Raw genomic sequence first — 15,516 nt, forward strand, 5'->3', positions numbered from 1 at the left:
TTCCTCAGTCTTTGTGACATATTAGGAGGATTTTATGGCCAGTTGCTTTAGATTTATTAAATAATTCACCTTTAAATACATATGATACAGGTGATAAAAAAACTGAATTTTGGACAACAGGGTACAATTTTGTTTGAGTGAACTAATTGCTAATGAATTGGTTATTGAATAATCAGCCAATGGCAAATTGGGCCAGATACCTCAATTTCCCTGGCTTTCTTTTGAGATAAATAGAGCAAAGGAAATTAAAATTGTGGACTGAAAAATGCCCTTTAAAAACATTTAAAGGGCAAACTGAAAATGCTGCACAACAGTTGAGACACTGGGCTGTGTTTCTACAACATTACCGCAGGATTACAGTGTGTAGCTTTGCTGCTCGGTTGTCTCTTCCTCCAACACCTCATTCATTTTCATTGCAGTAACAGCAGTAACAGCAGCTCGTGGCGTCGAGGCGCTGCTGTGCATTGAGAAAAACAAGCTGCAGCAGCAGCAGCAGCAGAGTATTTCCAGCCTGAATGTTCTGAATTTAGGACAAAGCAGCAGTGAAGTGGACAGAACTGTATCTATTGTGTAAACCTTTAACCTGCAGCCCTCAATAACAAAACCTTGTGTTAATAATATAAGGAGAGATATTCTCATAAAAATGGGGGGAGGTGTGTGTGTGTGCAGCTTCTGGCACAGACTCGAGTGATAAAAATAAAAATAGGAATAAATAAATACATGTATATTTGTTTTTTTGGAGGAAGGCAGAGAGAGAGAGAGATAGAGTGTCAGAGGCTGCAGTAAACTGAGAGGGGAGGACAGGGAGGGGGGAGAGAGGGAGAGAGGGAGGAGGAGGAGGAGGAGGAGGGGGTCTGTCGAAGAAATCAAGTCAATAGAAACTGAAGTGGAAGCAGGCGTTTAGAGCTCCGTGCTGACGTCACTGCTCCACATTGAGCCAGTAGTAGAGAGTGAGTGGAGATAGAGAGAGGAGCGCCGTAGTAAAGTACACACCGAAATGAACTTCTCCCACTGAAACTTCAGCCTTCATCACCGGGAACAGGACGAGTACACTTTGTGCGTGTGTGTTTTTTTTTCTTCCGGACCTCGCTCTTTATTCGCTTTTTACTCCCAGGAGCCCGGAGAAAGAGGAACACAAAACAACAAGGCACACTTTGGGTTTGTTTTCCGGGGGTAGAGCGCTATGTCGTCCGCGGCGGTCGCTGCCTCTTCCAGGAGGCAGTCGTGTTATTTGTGCGACCTGCCCCGCATGCCGTGGGCCATGATCTGGGATTTTACCGAGCCCGTGTGCAGAGGATGTGTCAACTACGAAGGAGCGGACCGCATCGAGTTCGTCATCGAGACGGCGCGGCAGCTCAAGAGGGCGCACGGCTTTCAGGAGGGCAGGTCTCCCGGGCCGGGGAAGGCGCAGCTCTCCGGGAAGGAGATCCAGACGGGAGACCCCGGCTCTCGCCCGCCGCAGCCGCTGGACCGATACCCGCTTTCCTCCGAGCGGCCGCCCAGGCTGGGTCCCGAGTATCAGTCCAGCAGGCAGGCGAACGGCATCCCCGTCCCCAACGGATTTCCTAAACCTGACGAGCCGCCGGAGCTGAACCGCCAGAGCCCCAACCCGCGCAGGAATAGCACGGTGCCCCCGAATCTAGTGCCTTTGGTGAACGGGAGCATTGCCCAGGGGCACGCGGTCAACGGCAGACAGGTCCAGATGGGGCTTCCCTCCGCGCTGGCCGCCGGCAGCCCCGCCGATATGGGCAAGAGACCCGCGTCTGTGTCCAGCACCGAGCACGAGCGGGAGGTGAAGGAGAAGCACAGACCGGACAGTCTGACGCCGGAGATCTCCGAGAGCCACAAAATCAGGGCAGACTCGGACTGGCAAAGCGGCAAAGGCAAAACGGTGAGGGACCTGATGGCTCTGCACACTTTCGACAACAGGTTCAAGAAGGACCATGCGGCCATGCAACAAAGGAGTATGGGCTACGAGGCCAGCGCTACAGCCTCTAAATCAGGTAAACACCACAGTTATGATCAGAAATCCAACAATAAATAATGTCGTTTTTTATTTGTTTTTTTTCGTGTCACCTAATCCAACCTCATGAAGGGGTTGATCATTAATAAATGATAAACAAAGCAAAAAAAAAGAGAGATAATTTTTTCGATCTTATTTTGTGTTGTGTTATCATTGCTGTGATGCAGCAGCAAAAAAAAGAAAGAGAGAGAGAAAAGAAAGAAAGAAAAAAGCCTGCTCCCTTTTCCAGTGTAATTGTTGTCTCCCTGTGTCTGTGCTATGCAACTCAACTGAGATGTTTAACCCTTTCCCTCCTCCAGACAGAGGAAAACATTCCCGGGGCATGAAGAGAAAAGCATCGCCTGAACCAGAAGGAGAAGGCACGGCTGCCAAGCTCAACGGAGAAGGACAGCAGTGGTTACCGCCGCCTAACGATGGCCTGAAAATGCCTTCAGGTCCCCCGCCAAGCTTCGCCTCCCCTCCCTCCACAATATCCCCCCACTCTCGCACCACCCCACCTGAGGCGGCCCAGAATGGCCAGTCCCCCATGGCGGCACTCATCATGGCAGCAGACAATGCAGGTGGGAACAGCTCTCCCAAGGACTCCAACCAAGTCCACTCCACCACCCGGAGGAACAGCAGCAGCCCCCTCTCACCCTCCTCCATGAACCAGAGGAGGCTGGCGCAGAGAGACGCGTCTGGTGCAGGTACCCCCCACGTGCCAGGCATGGACCAAGTGCACCCCCAAAGCATTCCGGACTCTTCAGTACCCGGCAGCATACCTCTGTGCTGCACACTGTGCCACGAGCGTTTGGAGGACACACACTTTGTTCAGTGCCCGTCTGTGCCCTCTCACAAGTTCTGCTTCCCATGCTCGAGGGAAAGCATAAAGCAGCAAGGTGCCACGGGTGAAGTGTATTGTCCAAGTGGAGAGAAATGTCCCCTGGTTGGCTCGAACGTACCGTGGGCTTTCATGCAGGGGGAAATCGCCACCATCCTCGCAGGAGATGTCAAAGTAAAAAAGGAGAGGGACCCTTGATTTTGTTTTGAACATTTCTTTGGGGAGGGGGAAGCAAAAATATGAGTATAAATATATAAATATCACATACATACCATTCAAACAAACTAACGGACTTGTACATATTGGACCCAAGGGAAGAGTATACTTCGTAAACATGGTTGTATAATTTTTGATTTTTGAATACATTGTGTTTCTATATTTTTGAAGATAAAGGTATGTACTCATTATAATGGACTACGTTCCTCTTTGTTGATGTTTAACAAAACTCTTGATGTACTTCTAGGTCTGGTGGCAGTTCCTGTTTAACGTAGAATGTGACTAATGCTACTCTACGAGCACTTGGCAAAAACTGAAATGCTTTTAGCTGTACTTGTATGCACTTGTTTAAAAATTGCCAAATACAATTTCTGATCTTGTATGAACTTATTGTCTGAGCTTGCTTCATTTGAGTGATGACAGACGGTGAGGAGACGGGGCTTTTCCGCTCTGATACATGGGCTTGTTGTGACGGCTTAGAGGAGACCTGAATTACGCTGCACACATAAGTAGGCTACTGTCTCACGCTGCAGGAAGACCAGCTTCTCTGCCTTCACGCCCTTCGTGATTTGTTGGGGGGGGGGGAAGCAATGGTGAAAACCAAAATGCATTGGTCCAAATTTGTTCCTGTTTGTGCATCACTATCACTGACTGCAGCGTGCAGAAATAGGTGCCAAGTCATGTTTAGTCAGCTGGAATGTGTTGAGTCAGTAATGTGAGAAAGTGTATGATTGTCAACGTGATAACCATGTTAGTGTAACCGTGCTGTGTAACCAGAAATAAGGTCATTTTTTTTCTTTAGTTCTTATTCTGGCACCATATATTTTCAGGCTTTCCTGCAGTTTTGTGTTATGATGCTATAAGGTGACGAGGTTTTTAATCTTAGGCAAACCTCTTATTACTGAGCCATCCACAAATAACAAGTCATGAATAAACTCTAAAGCATGTATCAGGTACATCAGCACTGCAGCAACAACCTTTTTTGTGCAACACTGCGCCACACACACACGTACACTGTCGCTGACACCACACACACTCCACTGCCACATTTCTGAGCCTACGACAGCGCTGTTGCTGCCTCGAACAACCTTGGTCTGCATCTCTTTAGATGCAAATTTAATTGTTGCAGATTGATGGCAGCGCGGCCATAAAAACAGCAATTCTGTCTCCCCATAAAGGCCAGTAGGCAGCCAGACTCACCTCTACGAGCAGTGCGTGCCTTATGTGTGTCGTTAAGTGACAAACTGCAGTTCCTGGGTCTGCAAAAGAGAAGCAATCTTGAGACCTCGCTCCCCCCCCCCCCCCACCAAGCAGCTGACACTGCACCAAGTAGAGGAGAATGTCTCGTAAAGAGGGGAGACTCGGTGTAGTAGGCGGTTGCGTAATTAATTCAGACATTATCTGCTTCCTGCTCATGTTTTATCGAGCTGTCGGTGCAGTCCCGACGATTCTGCAACAGCTTGCGTCCAAATGTAGATTATTCTTGGGTGATTTAAAGAGCCAACACACAACCCTTGTGTTGTTCTTCTGGTGACTGTGACTGTTTATCACTTGCAGGGATTTTATTGACCTCACTGCACTCACATGTGTTCTAAATGATACCACAAAGACTTTTTACAGGAATTACACAATCCCCAATAAGCTGTGTGTTGTTCCGACTGATTCATAGTGTTTGAATGAAAACGTGGCCTTTGCACCCTCTCGGTTGAACCCTGCTCACGGAGGCGTGGATAATTACTGGCTCCTTATTGAGGAGACTTTGAAAACATGGACACAAAATTAACCCTCAGCAAAAACCAAACCTGTAGAGCAAACAGCGGCTTGTCCAGTGTGATTGGACACGCTGACCAAAACCTGTTTTTCACGCGTGGACGTTTTTTTGAGGAAGACAGCTGTTTGTTTACAGTCGTTTTCCATCACTGTGGAAAGTTATCTTATCAGTTGGACTTTAAAACCCAGAAACACAGCCCACTTTGATAAAGGTTAGCGCTTTACTGTGCTCCCTTGCAACACACCCTATCCATATTCACTATTGCATAGTGTTCTCAGAGATTTCTTCTTCTTTTATTAGTTGGCACTTTGACCTACTTGTACTTCATAATAATATGCTGGGGGCCCAACATGAAATTGCCACATCTTTAAATAACAAAGACAAGTGCCAGGTTTCTGTAACCTGCTATTAAGTGTGATTCACTTCGACACAAAAGAACATATCTCTCTCTCTCTCTCTCTCTCTTTTTCCTTGCAACGACGGTATCGCAGCACAGCCAATACCTGTTTGTTCAGTGCCGACGAAAATAGCCCGCACCGTATCTAACATAGTGAGTATGTGTCCCTGGAAGTGGCTCTGTCATAACACAATGCTCTGGTGTTGCGTAGTTACCGGTGAAATGGGTGCACACGGCGAAATGGGTGCACACGGCAGATGCTCTGGTGCAGCCCGTCGATTCGTATGCAGAGGTTTTTTTTTTTAGTACGACGGCGGCGTTAGCTCGGCTTTATAATTTTCCTGATTTCATATATATAAATTTTTTCCCCTTGATGCTATCAAGTGAAACATCCTCTGTTTTCGGTATAATCATGCCAGAGCCATCTGTGGTTAATGACTCACATGCTTTCATTTTGTTTACTCGCACAAACCCTCAGGGATTTTAATGGTTAAGCTCCTGCTTAGAGTGAGAGAAACATTGTTCGACTTTGATGTGCTCTGACTGTTGAACTATTCTATGTATCTTCTGCATATGCCATATATATATCTATATATATATATATAGATATATATATATATATAAAACACACACCCTTGTACGACATGTTGTCTGAAGCTGAGCCAGGTGAAGTCCAGGTGAAACTGATATCACCTCGGGCAAAGATTTCGATTCCTCCCCCTTCTGCTGTTACTCTACAGTGTAGCTTCCAGTCATGTTTGCAGGATTAAATTCAAGAATTCGATGCTGCAGCCGTGAAATATCGCTCCCGCCCAGATCTCCTTTATCAGGGAGCTGCATCACATTACTTAATCAATGGTCATAAAATCCCCCCCCATTGACTGTTTGATTGATTTACGTGACTCAGTCCTGTTAATCAAGCTAAGTGAAAGGCAATAACAGACAGGTGAATGGAGAACGTCCGTTGCCTCTCTGTCTCTGCGTTTAATGGTTAACTCGTCTGTACGCTGGTTGGAGCGGTGTGACACAGAGATGTTGATGTTGATAGTAAAGCCACTACTCGGTTGGCCAAAGTTCACATTTGTTGTCTTTGGAGTATGATGAGGGGCGTTTTTTTCCTCCAGCGGCACAGGCATGTGTTTGAGTTCCTCTGTTCTACTGCCTCGGTATATTTAACTTGAAGGAAGATGTCTCTCTATAAATTATATTTGCATCGCTACATTCTTGTTTTTCTTCCAGCACGAGCACTGCACTGACGACACCTCTGCTCAGGAACACTGTCAACTCTTACCGTCAGGCATTTATTTGACGTGAAAACCTTGAATCTGGTCTATAGTAGGTGGAGGGAGGCCTGTGTGGGAGATAGTGAAGCACTCGCTGTTGCCAGCTGTTTCACTAATGAATCTATGTTTAGCACAATAAATCAAAAGGCATGCTCGTGCTGCTGTAATCCCCCTGAAAGCAAGCGGAGACAGGGACGCACCAAAAGGAGAATCTGGTCCACATTTCTCCGCTTGCAGTAGAACTGATCCGCTCGGTTAATTTTAGACCTGTCAGGGAAAAACAAGGTCACAGCAAATGTTGTATCGAGGACACGCTCGGATCTGCCTCTTTTCTTTGCATCAATCAAAGTTTCCCTTTGGAGTTGGGCTCCGGCTCCTGTGAGACTAGTAATGATGGTTTCTCTTCTCAGCACTGGGGGAGAAGCTGGAGCTCCAAACCAGCAATTAGGAGGAGCACAGCTGAATCCGCAGGATGTGTAAAATTTCCCTTCTGATTCTTGGCTTGGTCCACAGAGGGGGGTTTTTTGCATCTGACTGGTCTGGTGTGTTTATCGTGAAGGCTTTGCAAACTTAGGATGATTACAATGCTGCGTGCCAAAACTGCATCCTCTCAAACTGGCATTAGAATCAAGCTGAGACTTTGTTTTTGTTTTCAGTGAAGACACAAACACGTCTTTAACACAAAGAAAATGCTATTTTTTTTTTACCGTGTGTTTCAGCTATTTTGATGTTTCTTTTCATTTCAGCATATACCACTGTCATATTCTGTGAGCCTAATTTTCCATTTTTCATTTTTCAGACATCTGTGTCTGCCTTATCGTTCCACCTTCCCCTTGTCTGCTCTTGATATTCCTGTATTCCTCCCCGCTGCTGTGGCGTTGCTGTGAATCTAGTCTATGAAATGGAAATGAGGGCTCTCTCACTCTCTGCCTCCCTCTCTTTCCAGACATCAAAACGAGGCTATGCCTCCAATGTTTTCCTCAGATCTTGGAGTGCTGCCAAATCCTATAAGTGGAGCAGAAAAAGAGAGAGAGAGAGGGGGAAAAGGAGAGGGAGCAGAATGCAGCGGAAGGAAGGGGGGATAGAGGTGGGGGGGGGGGGGGGCTTAGGACAAATAGACGAAAGGAGAGGGGATGAAAAATGAACAAGAGAAAGAGGCAATGTGAGAGATGAGGACAAAGCATGGGACTGATCCAAGTGCATTTAGGCTGTTTCTCATATTATAGCCGAGACCAGCACAATCCCTCCTTCTTCTTTTTTTTTGCTGAGCAACTACTCCTCGCTCCTGGCTCAGGATCAGCTGATAAGATGGCACGCTGATACTCGACTAAATGAAAAATAGGAGGTGAGAGACGGGAATGCTATCTGCTGCAGTCTAGGATATTCGGTTGATAACAATATGGCTGTAGACTACAGCCCCGAGGAGAGGGCTCTGAATGCGTCCATTTGTGTGAAATGTGAAATTTCCAAAATAAACAGCCTCTCTTTTTCTTTTTTTCCCTCTGGCAGCGCTGCTTCCAGACGTGCTGAATATTCTGGGCCTTTTGGGGTGGGGCATGCCAGTCACAGTAGTAAGATGCTTGCTGCCACCTCTGACACGCCGCGCTAAAGTTAGATTTTAGCTGTCAATAAGAGCTGTGCTAAAAGTAAACATGTGAGCTGCGAGCACAGCTCTGCTGCTGAAGTGATCCTCCTCGACGCTCGGTGCTTTACATTTCAACGACGTGCCGTGCGCATATTCTGGTAAAAAAAAAACAACAACAATAAAACAGCAAACCAGAGCTTTTTCAAAAACACCAGTGCAATCATATAGTGATTGACTGCCTGCCAGTGTGTTGCTCAGACATGTGTGATCTTGCTCTCTCTATGGCTGGTGAATGGTCTTTGTGCTGAGCTGCCAGCTTTTGTGGTGGTGTGTGTATTGTACGAGTGTGACTGTCTGCCCCTCTGCACCCCTGAGGTGCTTGTTTAGTCAGCTGAGAGCCCGCATTCAAATGGATGTGATGGCTCGTGAAGGCCATCTGTGCACAGCCTTTTAAGATGAATTATGACGCAAAAAACTACGTAGGGGAAACGAATAATTTCGGCGTGAAACAGAAAATATCGACGGGTCGGTAGAGATTCATGTGAAGCTAAAAAAAAAAGGGGGGGGGGGGGGGGGCAAACAGCCACAGTGATATGATGCAGTAAAAAAGATCATGTGAATGTCAACTGCATTTGCTGTACTGGCCTGTGATCTGTGATGAAGAGCCCGATGAGGGGATGGGCTGGTGGGCTGATGAATGGCTCGGTTACTGGGGTGTGTCATCAAATCTGCGTGATGTATTATGGGAGGCTCATTTCCTCCTGTCCCTGTCTGCACTTCACTCACTCCTCCATAGGGCCTCGGCCACGGACAATTATCGCCAGTTCAAGCTGGGACACGATGCTCACTGTCTGCATGCAACAAAATCAGCTGCCTCCGACCACAGCCGCACAATTAAACTTTCACCATCACACTGCCAAACAACAAAGCCCCAGTGAAAACGTCTCAGACGACTTTTATGCGCGGCATGAATCCAGGATTCCGTCGAGATCCTCGTCGTCTTTCATCCCCTTGAAGGCATACAGTTGTCAGAAGATAAGAGCAAGCCACTCGCACATTCTGTCACTTTATGTTTTTACCTGGAAATATGGCGTGTGCGCTCCTGCACTCCCCTCCCATACACACAAGCACACGCACAATAAAGCCCGTCCACACACTCACTGCAGTTTCTTTGTATGTTACATAACAATGAGTGGGAGCTATTTCACCACAGTGCTAATGTTGTTGTCAATCAAGGCTTTATAGTAGCAGCCACTGCACAATCTGCAGAATAAAGCTTTTATCGCCTTTGTTCGCTCTTCCCTTGCCAGTCAGAAAATGTTCTACTCTCCAGCTTTTACCTCCACCTCGTGCTCCTCCTTCTCTTTGTGTCTTTTATTTTTTTTGGAAATCATTTTCTTGAGAGGTTTTAAACGCGATCCTCCGACCATGAAACATTTGAGTCCCGGAGCGAGGAGAGGTCAGGTCCAACAAGCGGGAACTGTGTTTGACAGGTGTGTGCTATTATTGGAGCCGGGGTACTTTGAGTGTGTTACACAACTGCGTCGCACAGGCAGGTTTATTTAGACCACTAGCAGATCGTTTGGAGTATCTGATAACTCAGGCAGAGCGTGTCACAACAGGTGTCAGGAGGGGGGTGATGATGGTACAGTAAATAAGAGAATCATTTTCCTTTATACCTTTATAAAACTCGAGGTTGATCACAAATATGGAGTGTTTGGAGAAAGCATTTCCAAACTTCTCTCTGCGGTGCTGGCACATAGGCGATCCAGTTGGTCGGTTCCAACAAAAGCACACTTGTATTTAGCCATCATCACATAAAGTATGCTAATGACAGGTTGCGCTTGATATACTGTATACATGTCTGCTGCTCTGTAATGATATAATCACAGAGCAGAAACAGCAGCCGCTCCCCTCCCTTGTCCTCCTCTTTGGCTGGAATGTGCAGGGGGAGAAAAATGATCGAGTGTCATCCGGACTGATGGAAGCTTCTCTGTTGAGCCAGAGGGATATGTTCTGTGGAGGGATGGGGGAGCAGGAGGGAGGGAGGGAGGAAGGGTGGGCGGATATTTCTGGTTGACTGTGAGTTTGAGTAAGTCTGGGCACCAAGCCAAGCATGCCGATGGAAGGGAAGGGAGGGGGCGGCAGGGTTTTTTTTTTTTTGGAGCGAGCGAGAGAAAGGAAAAAGATAGAAACCCTTTTGGGCTGGCGCTCTGTCAGCTTCGCTAGCACACAGCTGCTTCTGGAAAATTCTGCACCCTGCCCTACTAAACCACCAGGCATGACATGAATAACAAGAATGGCCTTGCCATCACCAGCGGATACTTTTTCTTTTGACGTGGGCCTAACAGACTGGTACAAATGCCCTGGTCTTGCACATAGTGGAAAAGTCAACAATGCTGGGGACACCGGGGACACAATGTGGAAACGAAATCCTGGGTTTAAAAAGGCATTGTCTGCACAAGGATGCAGCAGACACAGACCCCCAGGGCTTTGGAAATGGCTGTGTAATAAAATGCCAACTGATGTGTTTTGATGGGGTGACTTGTTCACCAGCCAGTCACTAATTGGAGAGTAATAACCCTCTAAATTGCTTTCATTCAGCATGGAGCTTTTGCAAATTTCCTTCCCATGCTGCATGTGCCGTCTATGTGGAGACAGCGGCAGCAAAACAAAGCCAGCACTTGAAAAGGCACGTACGAGCCGGTATGTGTTGCTTTGTTTCGAACATGATCCGTCAACACTTGCCTCGGGTCTAAAGAAAAGCCTTACGTGGGTAAAGTGTGTGAGTGTTGCGCTGCAGATGAGATAATGCTCGCCCGTATCCGTCCGTGAGCTTGTTGGCCATGTACAGCCACAGCACTCCGTGGTGTTGACATTTCCCTGCCCAACCTGTCTGAACACATCGGGCCATGGAGGCTCCTCTCATACTGTCTGTATCCATGGCAGATAAAGAGGTGAGTCACTCTCATCTATCCTCCTCTGCCCGGCAATACTCTTAGCCTTAACCCCGTCATCCTTGTTCACAAAGCCTTATGTGTACATCCAGCACATGGTGGGTTGTATTAATAGCAGCGGCCGCATGGCTCGCCGCTGACACCTGACATTTTCATGCCTCAGCATGCTGCTGATACATTTGGTGCTTGGCACGCATTCTTCTCCCGGGTTTATCCATCTGTTGATGTGGAGCCCATCCCCCCAGCCACTACTATGTTCTTGTAACATAACACGAGGCTTGCCTTTCCCTCTATTCATCTTAACAGGCAAGCACTGCATGGCACAGACTTGGCCCCTCCCATATCCCTGTGTTTTTCCTCTGAATCTCACCCACTTTCCTTCCCCATCATGCTGCCTTTCTTTCCCCCTCTCTCGCACACGCATGACACAGTCCACCCAACTCATTAGTCTATTAGATCGCCGTTCAGCTGGTGTCAGAAACCCACCAACATGGAGAACAGAAACAAAAAACAAAAAAAAATGAGAGGGGAATAGTGTGAAGCTGGAGTGATAGTGCTGGCAAAAGACAGAATGTGAGACTGTGTGCAGGCGGGGTGCTTCCTGGCTGCCAGCCAACTTCCAGCAGCAGCAGCACTGCAGTATGTCAATATGCCCGTTGCTAGGGAAACAGGGAAAGCACACACTGCAACACAGCCCATAGAGAACCTTATCCTTTATTTCCCTTTTTTTTTTTTTTTTTTTTAAATTTAAAATACTCACTAACTTGTTATTCCTCTTCTGTCATCACAAGTACAACCACCACCAGCAGCAAACAGTAGCTGTGACTACTGCAGTGACACATGATTCCTCACTGAGTTCCTCCACATAAACAAGCCAACTCCTCGATTAACACACGAATGTGTCTTTATTTTCACTCTCTGCAGTGATGTACTTTTACACTTTCAGAGCCTCATTTGGATAAAGCAAACTCTATTTTCAGGCATGCAGGAGCTGGTTTTGGGAATACAAAAAAAATGCCGTCCATGTCAATGTTGTCTTCTTTAAAACAGTTTTTTTTGTGTGTGATTAAAACCTGTCCCTCGTGGGCTTTGCAGGGTGTGAATACCTGTGTCCTCGGCGCACATGGTAGAAGCTCAGTGAGCGTGCCCTGCAGCAAACAGCCTGGTTGTGAGTTATTACTGGCAGGTCTGTACTCCTCCATCAGGCATTGTGAAAGAATGACCTCAGATACGTCAGGTAGCACAGTGGCTTGGTTTCAAAGTCACTGCTTGCAACATCACTCATGTTTTTTCAATCTGTTGAGACATGAAATGATATAGAAACCGAATAATTCTGTCTTAAGACGTGACCTTGATCAAATGTAACTTTTGTTCATGTTATAACAATGGTGTTTTTGCCTGTAAGCAATGACACTGTTATGTATTGTAACTTTTTTTTAAAACTGGGCCTTGAAATAAAACAATATAATAATAATCTCTTGTTTAGACTGCAGCTCAAACTGGATTTCGAAGCATATCCGATTGGAATCTGATCTTCCTGACAAACTGTTCACATTATATATTGTGTTGTACGTTGTAGCATAAGTCATCAGATTTGATCACTGTCTAGTCTCGTCTTCCACGTGGATTTCTATAGTTACAGGCCGCGCCCTGGAAAGACAACAAAAGAAACAAAATGGACGCCGTTTCTGTTTCTGTCAAACGTGGAGTTGTGATGTGGAGCAAAGAAGCGTCAGAAACGGAGGAGACTGCAGAGTTGTGTCGCCTTTCATGCTGCCGTCACTGCTGGAATGGCAGTGGAGCCGCGCGCGTGTGGCGCAGGCATCAAACGTGGTGAGGACGTTTGATGATGCAACGCTTTTATCCCGTTTCTTTTGTTGTTGTTTTTTTTTTAATTACTGTCTTCCACTGTGTCGATCGTTTAACGCGCCTCCAGTAAACTTCCGTCTCTGTGGACCTACATTGTCGTTGTTGCTGTCGTTCGAGTCGTCACTTTGAAATCCTATCTGAGCGACTGAGACGCTCAGATTGAAACAGATCTGTAAAAATACTCATTTCAAAACCACCTTTTAGCTGCTGTATGCTTAAAAAAAACCATTTGGGTCTAAACAAGGTGTGTTTCTCAGTTAAGTGGTGATTAGACCTCGTGTTGCCCAGTGACAGTCCCACACTGCACACAGGAAGTGATTCATTTTATGTCGAGACAGAGGCAACACCAACAGCGTCCATGAAAACATTCAGAAGTTAGATATAATACATGCTTCTGCTGATAGTATTGCTTGTCAGAGCCCGTTTTCCAATGAAGGACACGTCATACGAATAATCATAATAATAACATCATCACCAGCAAACGTAACAAAAAACGTACGCACTGTAGCTTTAAGTATGCGTGTTACGGACATATCCAAAATACTAAATCTATAATTGTGCATCATCAGCTTATTAACTTACAGTCTAAAAAGCTAATGATAGCACAACGCACTCATGTTTCAGCTGCTTCTTTTTTTTTTTTTTATTCTGGTGAGTGTTTCTGTGTTGCAGAAGGACAGCCAAAGGACAACCGTCAGCCACACCTAGCCTGGCACTCTTATCCAAGTCTGGCTCCGTCTGTGCTCATATCACTGAAGGGGAAAAGTGGGCGGTGCCAGCTCTAGCACCCTGGTACTTTTCAGAGCTCTATCTGTGGCTGTGAGTGGTCTAACAGCTGCTGCTGCTGCTGCAGTGTCTGAGCTTGCTCAGGATGCAGATGAAAGAGCTGAGGTGTCCTGTTATTTTGGGTTGCGTGGTGCCCTAGGGGCCAAGATTGTTGGGGGGGGTGGGGGGGGAGGCCTAGAGTTTCTCCCTGAATGCAATATGAACCTTATTGCCACATGGCACTGTGAGAATCCTGAGGGGGTGTTGAATTGCAGACAGTACCAGGCTGACCGATGTGCACAGACACGAGGGCAAAGATTGGACATGCTATCTGTCTCTGATGATTGGTGGTATTTCTGGCTGCATTTACACCGACGGGAAGTTCTGCTGAAGGCCTGTCATTCTTGAAGAGCTTTACTCGTCACTTGAATCAAGCAAATCAAACATGGTTAAGTCAAATACAAATGCATTGGATAGATTTTGAATATTACAGTATATATGTCTTTCTTCAGGTGAGGTACAGCGGTCACTTTTCTTCTTCTTTGTAAAATACTGGATTTCTACCAAACGGAGAAGGTGCAGTTCAGCTCACAACACTTGGATCTAACTTACATTTCCACCATGGAGTGTGTAGCTGTTTCCGTTATGTAAATAGCATTACATCATCCAAACGCAACGCAGGGTTGCCCACCAATAAATTCAACAAAGACGAAGAATTAAACAAATCCTCTTACAGGCACTTAAAACAGTATATTTATAATGTTTCGTGTTTTTCCCATTCCATGTTCCTGTTGTTACCTGGAAGTGACTACGACTGCACAGAAGGACGCCAAAAAGTGGACAAAACAGTGCAGATCGGGTATTTTTGGACCCTTGAACTGTCAAAAAAACACATCATTGCGTAACTGAACCAAACTGAGTTTTAACTGGAGCTGTGCCGCGTTATGACCCGCTGTCCTTTTTTTAGTTACAACCTACACGGAAGTCTTTTCTTCCTCTGCTGATTCGTCATCGTGTTCCAGTTAGGAAAGTCAAATATAAAAAAAAAGAACTTGTCACGCACTCTCCTTATATTTCTCTGTGACTGGTGATACATCCATCTGAGAAGCGCAGATATGTTTCCCTGCAGGCTGTTGTGCAGGCTCTACTGTTATTGTGACAGTCTGTCACACTTCTACCTCGGCTACTTTTGCTCATCCGCAGGTTTTTACTCATTCTGCTCAATCTAACCGCCTCTACATCTGTTAGAAGCAGCTGCCGCATGCCTGAAATGTTAATGTCAAACATCATGCCACCATTAACACTCTCTGCTGGCTGTAAATGTTATCATAGATCTTTGCCCAAACATCACGCCCCCCATTTCCCTTCACCTCACACATGGCAGTAATAATAGTAATAATAATAGTGTGGCGTGTGTGTGTGTGTGTGAAAGGAAAGATGCCATGTCATTTCACATCCACAACCTTGAAAACCACCTGATTTATGTGGTTGCCGCTCAGTGAAGAGTGTGAAGGATTCCCAGTTTGCGCTCGTCCTGTACTTCATCAGAAAAAACAACAAAAAAAACCTCACCATGTATAATATGACCCTGTATTAATTATGAGGGATACTCACAGATTGCTCCATAAATCATTTTCACTCGTATTTTCACGCTTGGTCTAACATTGCAATTTGCATCTTGTTCCCCTCATAACAGCGAAAAAAGACAGTCGATTTGCGAAGGAAACGGCTTCATTGACAGGTTCCGCTCAGAGGAGTTTGACGAGAGCCTCAGACAGACGGAGAAACTCTGCTGACTCCCGACATCTGGGACCTTAGGCTGGCTTTACG

General features: G+C 46.2%; 1 protein-coding gene across 1 annotated transcript; it reads left to right on the forward strand.

Moving 5' to 3' along the window:
• Positions 1 to 950: 950 nt before the first annotated feature.
• irf2bp2a (interferon regulatory factor 2 binding protein 2a) lies at positions 951 to 3,439 on the forward strand. The gene is made up of 2 exons (XM_083897831.1): positions 951 to 2,003; positions 2,323 to 3,439. Exons 1-2 carry the CDS (start codon positions 1,184 to 1,186, stop codon positions 3,039 to 3,041), a joined length of 1,539 nt encoding a protein of 512 aa, XP_083753957.1. The 5' UTR covers positions 951 to 1,183; the 3' UTR covers positions 3,042 to 3,439.
• The last annotated feature ends 12,077 nt before the right edge of the window (positions 3,440 to 15,516 follow it).

This window comes from Microchirus variegatus, assembly GCF_963457635.1.
Source record: "Microchirus variegatus genome assembly, chromosome: 11".
Lineage (NCBI taxonomy): Eukaryota > Metazoa > Chordata > Actinopteri > Pleuronectiformes > Soleidae > Microchirus > Microchirus variegatus.

What these genes read in the sequence shown, in the direction of transcription:
- irf2bp2a (XM_083897831.1), top strand. Translation starts at nt 1,184, where the DNA reads ATGTCGTCCGCGGCGGTCGCTGCCTCTTCCAGGAGGCAGTCGTGTTAT. An exon ending in CGCTACAGCCTCTAAATCAG is followed by an intron (nt 2,004 to 2,322) that starts GTAAACACCACA and finishes TCCCTCCTCCAG; the next exon opens with ACAGAGGAAAACATTCCCGG.